This window comes from Myxocyprinus asiaticus, chromosome 15, assembly GCF_019703515.2.
Source record: "Myxocyprinus asiaticus isolate MX2 ecotype Aquarium Trade chromosome 15, UBuf_Myxa_2, whole genome shotgun sequence".
Lineage (NCBI taxonomy): Eukaryota > Metazoa > Chordata > Actinopteri > Cypriniformes > Catostomidae > Myxocyprinus > Myxocyprinus asiaticus.
This window is the reverse complement of record NC_059358.1, coordinates 33226856-33238225: the sequence shown is the minus strand read 5'-3', so window position 1 is coordinate 33238225 and position 11370 is coordinate 33226856. Positions and strand designations below refer to the sequence as shown.

Genomic DNA, 11370 nt, shown 5'->3' with positions numbered 1-11370 from the left:
AGAGAAAATGTTGACAGAATTTTCATTTTAGGGTGAACTATTCCTTTAAGGTAATTTTTGGGTTTTGCAACCTATCCAAGTTAAAGGAATAGTTCACCCATAAATGAAAATTTGCTTATAATTTACTCATGCTCAGGCCATCCAAGATGTATCTGAGTTTCTTTCATCAAAACAGAATTTAAGACTTTTAGGATTTCATTTCAGGCCTCCTCCTCTAAACAATGCAAGTGAATGTCCTCCATTTTTTGACGGTCCAAAATGCATATTTAGGGTGCATCAAAATAATCCACACGACTCCAATCGACAAATAAAGTTCTTCTGAATGCAAACGATTTATTATTTTGAGAAACAAAACAATATTTATATACTTTTTACCTACAAATGTTCACTTCTGTACATCTCCGTGACATGCGCTCATGAGAGGGATGAAGTAAGCTCGTTGGTAAGGTCACGTGTCATGTGGAGGAGGAGTCAGGAAGCGCATCATTGTTTACATTGTTTTTTTTTATTATTTATTATTATTATTCGGAAATTATTTTTTATTTTATTTGATATTGTTTTGAAATAGTTTTGGACTGTTTTGGTTTGTGAACGGCACAAGTTTCTCTTGTAAACAGTGATGCGCTTCCTGACTCCTCCATGTAAAACTTGCCATTTTACACTATTTGCAAAAACATTAGACCCTTTTGTCAGTTTGGTCTTCAATCCACATTTATTTGTTCACTGAAAGAAAGCACATCCACAACACATTATATGAAAGAGTCCAAAAAATGGTTGTGAAGAAAAAAAACTATATATAAGTATATTTAGATAATTTTTGCAGAGTGCTCCATTGGACCTCTTCTTCAAAAAGCTCCTTCACAGTTACGAACCAGCACATAACTTCCTGTGAAGAGACAAATGAAAAGACTCTATGTACAAACTATTTTGACTTGTGATCTTCGAAATTATAAGGTCAAGAGAGAGCATAAGTTTTACAGTTTGATATTACAGTGCTATAGACTACTATCATTACCAATTAAATTAATTATATATTACAGTATATAGCTTGAAATTAAGAGACTGTAAGAAAATAGAACATTGGCAATTAATATAATTCATATTCTGTATTCATGTCCTTGCCTGACCTTGCCAATGAGGTAATAGCTTAACTCTTACCTTGCAGTCTCAATAGTCATATCCACAAATTGGCAAATCTTTAAGTCTCTGCCTAGAATCTGCTTTTTTAAACCCTCAATCTCTTCCTCTGCTTTCCTCCTCTCCTCTTCTTGGCCCTCTGTAGAATAACAAGGTATAGGAGAATGAGAAAGAGACCAAAAATGAAAAGGGAACAAAATATCCACAATTCTTTAAACACACTTGTAGAGTACCTTATTTCTAATCAAAATCCAGACATATTCTACTTATTTTTCACCCATTTTAGTATCAACATTTGTACCTTTTATTTTAACAAGTGCCTCTTTTGCTTCTTCATTCTGCTTGTCCAGTTTACTCTGAATGAGGAAATAAAAAAGAAAGTCAGAGAGACAGAGAAGATGAAATTTGTTTAAAAATACAGTGAAAGATTTGCTGTTGTAATACAATATTAAGAATTCTTTAACAAATATTGAGCATTTCAACAATCATTACAAAGAGACCCAGGGCCATGTGTTTTGTAAAGAAGATTTATAATGAATGTGCAAATATACACCCAATTGTTCCTTTTCAACTTATCTTAAAAGTTGCAAAACTAGAAATACAAGATTTTAATGACATCTTTCAGATACAGCTAAAGAGAGCAACTGCATTTTATGTGTGTATGTTTGCACATGTGTTTAAACCCAGTTCTAATTCATTTTATCACTGTTGTTGACATATGTAAATATACAGTAAACTTTGGATCGGTTTACACACTGTAACAGAAAGAGAAATTGTGCCTATTTACTATGACTCATACCTCAAAATCTCAGACATACATTAAGCATTTTAAACATACTAAGATGTTCTATCTGGGATTAACGTGCAAATCAACAGAAGATCTGTTTCATTTATTGCATACAAACCACACAAGTATGAAAGTATTATGCAGTATGTATTTGAACTGTCAGTTTAAGGACAAAATGATGAGTGAAAAATCCCACAAGCAGGATTATAGATTTAACTAATAGCAAATGCACCAGTAGTGTCCAAATGTTAGATTCAACAGGAAGCCAACAAGAGTTCTGGTGATTAGGCTAAATGTTAAAAATTCAGCACGCTGTCATCACAAAACTGGTGTCACAGTACCACAACACCAAACAACATCCCCAAATGATCATTTGCATGATATATATATATATATATATATATATATATATATATATATATATGTATATATATATTATAATCATATACATGCCTTTTACGTAAATCTTTGGGGAAAACTATGTGCTTATTGCCCATTCAACTAAACAAAAGATCCAACTAAACTAAAGATTGTGCTTTACTTTTTAAAAGTGGTTTAATTGAGGACTGTACAAAGGCTGTATTGACAATATGGTTTGGATTGGCATGTTTAGTTTGTGAGTAAGCAATGAGTAAAATATGAATTGAGAATTTATTTTCCATCTGGATGGTGATCATATCATAACATTTTTAATCATATGTATAATGCAATTATACTGATCAACGATCATCTATACTACCTTCTCAGCCTGGCAGGCGGCTAGTTCCTTTTCTGAGTCAGCAGTTTGTTTCTTATGGTCTTCCTTCTGTCTTTTTAGCTGATCCCTCTGTGTGCTCACTGGGGAAATCGTTTTGCTCAGCTCGTCCACTTTCATTTTGGCTGCCACAATGCCATCCTCCTTGATCTTCACCTGTTCTGTGGTAACAGCGATGCGCTTCTTCAGGTTACGGATGTTGAGTTCCTGTTGTACGGCCTGGTAGATTACAACCAGCAGCGCACATATGGCCATGAAAATAATTGCTGACATGGCTCTCATCCTGAGGGAATAAAGGAGAAAGGAGGAAGGAGAGAGGGAGAGTAGACCAAAAGATTTCCTCTGGGGAAGCTGAGTTTGCTGTAGTTCTCTCTCTCTCTGCTGAAACTGTCAGTCAGTTCTCATGGCAGTACGCAGGTGGTTGAGACTGGCTCTACTCCGTCATGTTCACCTCAGAGGCTTTTCACTTTAAACCAACCACAGGTAACCCTACCTTACCTGTTCAACTGGGTGTGTGCAAACGATAATGTTTGTCTTTGTGTGTGTGTTAAAGAGAGGGACAGAGACTGTAAAACCTCACCACTTCCTTGATACTGTTGCTGTGAGCTCTGACGACTTTTTCACTCTCCCCACCATTTTAGCCTTTTTATGTTGTTTGTTGTAAGCAATGGAAAGAACAAATATTCAAGCACTTCCATCTTTTTCTCTCAAACAACTATACAGATAGGACTAAAACACCAGGTTATAAGCTCAGGTGTGGGTGTGTAGCATGACAAAGCTCAGCATAGTTGGTCAATCATTATAAGAGTGGTTAAACAGGATGGACTAGGACACTCAAGACTATTTGCATAATACAAACAGCACATCTTTTTTTCTTTCTTACCAACAGGTCTAACAGGTGCTCACCTACAACGCTGAGGTTTCAATGTCATACTGTGAAGGCTTGGCTCACTAGATGAAGTGACAATTATTTTGTTCATCATTTTAGCCAACTCGGCAAACTGATTGAAATATACAAATGACACGTTTCAGTTCAGGTATGGCCAAGTAGCATTGACGACTGACTACTAAACATACAAACGGAATACGCAGTACTGAAACTTTTTCTTCATAATCCTGAATCAACGTTGCGCATGCGTCACACACGTCATAATAAAGAGGTGTGCACGAGATCGCCTGTTTTTTGTTGTTGTTGTTGTTGTTTTGTTTTTTTTGTAAGTGACATTTGTTTTCCAATGTAAAGTTATAATTTGAATCTTAAATACATTATTTACTATTATGAAAACAAAAACATGTCTCTGTAAATCATTGTCAATTTTTCGTTCTTGCAGCAAACGTAAACCGATTTTTTTTAAGTTGCCTAGATTTGCAGATCTCTTGCTAGAAGTCCACAGCTTAATAAATGCTCTTAATAAGCTAATAATAAAAATGCTTACATGCTATAATGAGATCTTTCCTGTCCCATTACTTATAAATCTAGGCTATAAATGTTTCTATTATCATTTTTATTTGTATATGAATGTTTTTAATGTGTTTATTTAGTTTATTTCTTTATTTTATTTATTTTGCTCCTTTACCTTTACTTTTTGCCTATGTGACTGTGAATGTATTCATTGTTCATTCTGTGCATCTTTGAGCGATTTATTGAACATATATATTGTAGTTAATGCTTTTCAATAGCAAAAAGTGTGCACGAGATATTAAACTAAATTCCACCTCTTTTCAACAGAAATGGATCTCCTGAAAGAATCTTTTAGATTGATTATCAATGAATAAATCACACTTTATTAAATTATATTGAAATCTTCTTATGTCATAAGAATAAGCATATGTCTTGTTTTAGTCTTATTTACGCTTTTATAATATCTAATTATCAATAACGTATAAGCGATTCTTTATTTATTTATTTATTTATAAATGTTCTGGATTTATTTGGAACCATGTAAATTCAGTAAATCCATGTGAAATTAAACTGATGGCTTTTTATTGGAAGCCCATAATTAATATATAATTATAAGCCCAATAACATATATTTTTTTTATTTATTTATTTATTTATTTATTTTACATCCCGTCATTTCTTTAATTTGGAACCAAGTGGATATGGGTGATTGTTACTGTTTTTATTGATTTGCATTGATACTGTTTGTATTTTACTGTTCCTTCATCAATGCTTCCACAAAGGTGTTCAAACATTTGCGGGATGTGCACCAATGAGCTCGCAGAGTGGGCGGGGCTTTCCACAGGTGTGTTGTGTTGTAAAACCGGTTTCGTTTTCTTGTGTAGTGGTCTGTTTAATCAGTTCTCACTGCTCGGAACCATCAAACCATTCCAGGAAGGACGCGCCAGAAAAACTGACGACAGGTTATTTATTTTCTAGTTGAACTCTTTTGGAAATACCTGAATCAAACGGACAAATTCGATTTTAGCATCGATCACACATAGAACAAACATAGTTTGATTTTCAAAATAATGCCACAGCGCTCGTCTTGTGGGAGGGGTTAGTATCTGCGACAGGTAACTCTCGTCATCTATACACCTGCGACAGGTTCTGAATCCGGCTCACTTTCCTCTTTCGGACACGATCATGAAGTTACCGTTCTTGCTGTTAGGTTTTGCCTTGGTGTGTAGTATGGGCATCACTGGCTACATCCACTTCAGACGCAAACAGGAGATCCACCTGAATAAACAAGCTTCTTTTCTAGATATTAAGTTCAGAGTGTCTAGGGATGTTCTGGGAGAATATCAGGATCAGTTGATCCAATCCAATTCACTGCTGGACAAGATAAAGCAAGAGGTGGATAATCTAAGCAAAGAGCTGTCTGAAGCCAAGACCTTAGTAGGGAAGAAAATAGCAGAAGTAGATACCTGTAAAGGAGACAAGGTGAGTGGAGACGGAAAGATGAGGAGGATTTTTTAATGCAGAGTGGTCCAAAATTGGGACTGAGATATTTTTGTAGAATGCACTTTACACTTCATAACCATTTGAGAAGTTATTAGTAACGCTTTTCAATAAGGATCCATTTGTTAACATCAGTTAAAAACTTTAGTTAACATGAACGAACAATGAACAATACTTTTACAGTATTTCTTAATCTTGGTTAATGTTAATTTCAAAATATACTAATAAATTTTTAAAATCAAAAGTTGTTTTTGTTAACATTAGTTAATGCACTATGAACTAACAATGAACAACTTGATTTGTATTAATTAACATTAACTAAGATTAAGAAATGCTGTAGAAAAATAAATTGTTTATTGTTAGTTCATGGTACCTAATGCATTAACTAATGTTAACGAATGAAACCTTATTGTAAAGTGTTGCCAACTTATTTAATGAAACATTTTGCAATAAGGCAATATTCATTAATAATTTTTGAGCACATATTAATCTCGGTTAATGTTAATTTCAACACATTGTAGGACATTTTTACACTAAAATTTGCATACATTTTCTGTACATTAGTTAATGCATTTTTAACTAACAATGAACAATTATATTTTCATAAATGAACATTAACCAAGATTAAATGCTATAAAAATATATTGTTCATTGTTAAGTGGTGATACCTAATGCATTTACTAATGTTAAAAAATGTAACCTTATTGTAAAGTGATACCGTTGGTTCATTGTGTTACTGGTTTCTGTCATATTGTCTGCTCTACTGTCAGATACGTTTTTGACAAATAGTCCCCACTTGAGGAAATTCGATAGTCTAACCCTTGACTTGTGAACCAGTAAATCCTTGTCTCAAGTGTATATTGTGGCTCATAATATCCTGTCTTTTCATATATATATATATATATATATATATATATATATATATATATTATTATTATTATTATTATTATTATTATTATTATTTTTTTTTTATTATTATTTTTTTTTTTTTACTTCTCCCTTAGAAACGAATCACAGATGAAATAGCTGCTTCACAGACAGAGAAGACAAATAACCAGAGTGAGTTTATATGATCTCTTAAATTTCTCTTAATATTAGGATCTGGTTTATCTTTTAAAGCTGATATTGTCAAAGAACAATATGGAGGTAGAAAAGGGGTGCCTTGTCTTACACCTGGAGTTTAGTTCCAACTCCAGCCAAACCAGCTGATCCAGGTCTTTGAGTTGACATGAAAATCACATGCCAGTGTGATATAGATCTTCAGGACCAGGATCTAGAGCTATGGATATTTCGGATTAAATGAATTTGGCACTCATTGTAAGGCCTGTGAGAGAATACTGCCCTCCTGTGGCAATAATTGCCAGTCTCTCATCCCTTGATCAATGCAAGCTAATGATGTATATTTTTAATTCCTTGTGCATTCAAATTGGACTATGGAGTTCATCGTTGTTGGTGGTGGTGACATGGTTTCCGATGTTGTAGTGCTCATGTAATAGATTTATGTAGTTATATGCAAATATATACACTTAATATGGTTGAACCACCAATAACAAACTAATTTGTCATTTTTGTTCTGGCCTCCTTTTACAAGGAAATAATTGTAAAATATATATCAGAAGTTTTGTGGAAGACAATGCTTGTGTCAAGAAAAGAACAAACCTGCTTGTGTCAGTGAAACATTTCTCCTCTCTGACCTTTTGTGTTTTTCTCTTCCCAGATGAGATTGTCAAGGAGAAGTCCCAATGGATCGAGGAGATATCTTCTCTAAAAAGACAAATGCAGGAGTATAGCAGCCTTTGTGACTATATTGACAAGACATCTGAGGAGGGAAGGTGAGTGAATATGTGGAAAATAATTATTTGGTATGGAGCTGAAAGATTGTGTGTGATTTTAAGTTGTGGTTCATTTGGTTCAGGACTCCATAAAAAGTCAATTTAAATGTTATCAAAATAGTGAATCGATAAAGAATCCATTTTAGAAAATAAAAATGGCTGTTCCTAAGGCATATTTGTGAAACACTGAAGATTAGAATCCTGATAAACATTAGTCTCACGGAGCTAGACCTTTGACTCAAAGGCACATTGCTGCTTATTCTGGAGAAGAACCAGCCACTTAGACAGGAAGAGTCCATCTGACCAACATTATTTTTACATGTCATTTTAGGGAGGTTATGTGAAATAGATTGTACCACAAATTAATAAAAAAAAACTTGGGTGACTATTTGCACTAGGTGTAAATAGCACCTGCCACAAAGCATGGCTATTTGCACTCAAGTAGTCTGGTGGAAACACACAAACTAAAGACAAACTGCACTCTCAAGCGTCACTGTAATGGCATAGTGTGTTATGACGGAGTTGCTGCACACTTTGTTTTTTTTGTTTTGTTTTTTTTTTCACTTTTCCCCATTCTGTTTCCTGTTTCCACACTTAATATTTCCTTTAATACTATTTATAATAATAATAATAAATAAAAATGTATATAAATGTTGATTGCCTCGCAGTGATTTGACCACATTGACAGTCGGGAGTTTAGAGAAAGGTTTGATCCGGGTAAAATTAACCATGGTTTTACTATAGTAATATTGTGGCAACCATATTTTTGGGTAAAACCCATTGTTTCAATGCAATTTACCATGGTGTTACTACAGTAATATGGTGTTAATATAGTAACCATGTTTAATTTTGTGGTTACTATGATTAAACTACAAAATACCATGGTGATGCAATATAACAATACTTCTACTTGATGCAAAGAAGTTGCATTTTGTTACTATTTACACTGTGCAACTTGCCTCAGTTTTTTTTTTTTTTTTTTTTTTTTTTTTTAAATGGTGCAATAAAGTCTAAATGGTTTTACAGAAAACACTGGAATATAGAGGAAAATGTGTACAGACTCTCTGATCAGAATTTCTGTCCAACAGTAATGAGTACAAACTATTTAACAGATATACTTTTTTGTTTGTAGATATCTAGATAGCTTGCTACCAAGTGCCTCATAAAAATAAATAAACTGATAAAAAAAGCTTGCCAGATTGAGAAAAGACTTTACAGTTTTGTTTGCATTGTGCATCACAGGGTCAGTGAATGGACTGTGGGCATATTGTCTGAGTATATGACAAATGGTACATTAACTTTAAGCGGAAACAAAGCTAAAATAGTATGTTTTTAAGGAATAATTCACCCAATAAATGAAAATTCTTATTTACTCACCCTCATTTCGTTCCAAATCCACATAACTTTCTTCTGCGGAACACAAAATATTTTAAGATATTTTAAGAATGTCATGAGCATATTTCCATGACTCACTTTACATCAATTGTTGTGTGAACTATTCCTTTAAGGTTTCACTTTACTATTAATAAACATCCAGATCAGTTAATAAAGTGTATTGTAGCGAATGAATATTCACTCTCTATTAACTAAATGTTAAAGTTTTCTTCATGTACAGCCAAAAATGACATCTAGTAATGAGCTTAATTTTAAAACAAGATTTTATTAAAGGTTGTGTCATTGTAAACAGCAGGTGGAGGAGTTCCCTGTTTCTTTAACATTGCTTAACAATGCTCCTTTACTTTCCAAGGAAACTGTGTGGCATAAGTGAACAGCCAAAACCAAAGTCCGTGGAACAGAAAGAAGCTGAGGAACCGAAAGCTGAGGAACCCAAAGCTGAGGAACCCAAAGCTGAGGAACCCAAAGCTGAGGAACCCAAAGCTGAGGAACCCAAAGCTGAGGAACCCAAAGCTGAGGAACCCAAAGCTGAGGAACCCAAAGCTGAAGAACCCAAAGCTGAAGAACCCAAAGCTGAAGAACCCAAAGCTGAAGAACCCAAGTAGTTGTGGCATTAGTAAAAAGTGCAAGTGTTTTGTGTGCGAGAGAAAGAGAGATAGAAATACCACGTCAGCGACTATTGGAGAATTGTATTGGGTGGATTAGCTAAACCTGACTGCCTTGCCTGGGTTGATCTGCAGCATTTCTTAAGCAACCCTGAAAGGGCAAGGACACACACTTAGTGATATGCACACACACACACATACACTTGAATTTTTTACAGATGAGTGTCATATTCCTGTCATGTTTTATGTCAAATAAATGTCTGGTTTATGAGGGATTTTGGAGGATACTGGTGGATGGACCATCAGGTTGAGTGAAATGGCTTGTATCAGCTGAATTTCGTTGTCCTTCATCTAACACAATTCAATTATCATAAAAAAAAAAAAGGTATTTAAATATTTGTAAAATCTTTTTGAAAAAAAAAAGATTTTTTTTTAAATCTGTTCTCCCCCCCCATTTTTTTTTTATAATTAAAAAAAAAAAAAAAAGTCAAGTAATTGCAATTAAAAATGGAAAAGAAAATGGAATTAAAGTGTACAGTGAAACTTTTAAAGGGATAGTTCACCCAAAAAGGAAAATACTCTCATCATTTACTCACCCTCATGCCACCCCAAATGTGTATGACTTACTTTCTTCTGTTGAACACAAAAGAAGATTTTAAGAAAAATATCTCAGCTCTGTAAGTCCACACAATGCAAGTGAAAAGCAGCCATAACTTGAAGCTCAGAAAGTATATAATAATAATAAAAGTAACCCAAATGACTCCATGACATGGTTAAATCCATATCTTCAGAAGCAATGTGATAGGTGAGGGTGAGAAACAGATCAAGTCCTTTTTTGCTATAAATTCACTTTCATGTTCTTCTTTTGTTTTTGCCGATTTGTATTCTTCCTGCATATCGGCACCTTCTGGGCAGGGAGGAGAATTTATTGTTAAAAAAAAAAAAAAAAAAAAGAGGAGTTAAATATTCACTTCACTTCACTTTTATTGTCACACAACCATATACACAAGTGCAACAGTGGGTGAAAGTCTTGGGTGCAGTTCCGAGCAACACAGCAGTCATGACAGTGATGAGACATATACCAATTTACAATAAACATCAGATTTACAACACAATTTACATATCTAATATGCACATAATTACAACACAATACACAAATAATAATATACAATGTACAGTATACAATACATACAATACAGAACACACAGTATACAATAAAAATAGTATATATAAAATATACAGTAGGTTGTGTTGTGCTGTATTGACATTCAGGCTGTCGGTTGATAGTCAGTTGCCAGTGTGTTAAGAGAGAATATAATTTATTGATCTGTTTCTTACCTACACCTATCGCTTCTGAAGATATAGATTTAACCACTGGAGTCGTATGGGTTACTTATATGTTTCCTTTGTGGTTTTTTAGAGCTTCAAAGTTTTGGCCACCATTAACTTGCATTGTATGGACCTACAGAGCTGAGATATTCTTCTAAAAATCTTAATTTGTGTTCTGCAGAAGAAAGAAAGTCATATGCATCTGAGATGTCAGGAGGGTGAGTAAATGATGAGAGAATTTAAATATATGGGTGAACTACAGTAGTTCTTTAACTGTCCTTCATTTTTGCTTTGTTTTCTTTCTGTCCTTATTTCCCTTTTCTTTCCTGTATTAGGCTTTGTAATTATTATAACAATTTTGTTTTATGTGGTTTCAGGTTTCCTGTCTTTCTCTATGTTAACAGGAGCGAACACTGCTTTTTTGATCTTTTGTCTATATCCTGTAGTTTACCTCGCTCCGGTTTCTGTGAGTGACTGTGTGTGTGTGTGTGTGTGTGTGTGTGTGTGTGTGTGTGTGTGTGTGTGTGTCATTATGTCCCTCCCTCAGGCCTCTGCCACTCTGTGGCACACTGTAATGCATACATGCCCATTTGTATCGACCAATGGGAAAGCTCTGACCCTCTCACTGTC

General features: G+C 34.2%; 2 protein-coding genes across 2 annotated transcripts; one reads left to right on the top strand and one right to left on the bottom strand.

Annotated features, from left to right (window-relative positions):
* Positions 1-308: 308 nt before the first annotated feature.
* On the bottom strand, positions 309-3407 carry LOC127453392 (myosin heavy chain, muscle-like). Its single transcript, XM_051719715.1, has 4 exons — positions 2664-3407; positions 1439-1493; positions 1159-1276; positions 309-886 (listed from the first exon to the last, which is right to left on the bottom strand). The coding sequence occupies exons 1-4, from the start codon at positions 2958-2960 to the stop codon at positions 865-867; spliced, it is 492 nt and encodes a 163-aa protein (XP_051575675.1). The 5' UTR covers positions 2961-3407; the 3' UTR covers positions 309-864.
* Positions 3408-4956: 1549 nt separating this feature from the next.
* On the top strand, positions 4957-9962 carry LOC127452987 (translation initiation factor IF-2-like). Its single transcript, XM_051718935.1, has 4 exons — positions 4957-5561; positions 6584-6638; positions 7297-7411; positions 9159-9962. The coding sequence occupies exons 1-4, from the start codon at positions 5265-5267 to the stop codon at positions 9409-9411; spliced, it is 720 nt and encodes a 239-aa protein (XP_051574895.1). The 5' UTR covers positions 4957-5264; the 3' UTR covers positions 9412-9962.
* The last annotated feature ends 1408 nt before the right edge of the window (positions 9963-11370 follow it).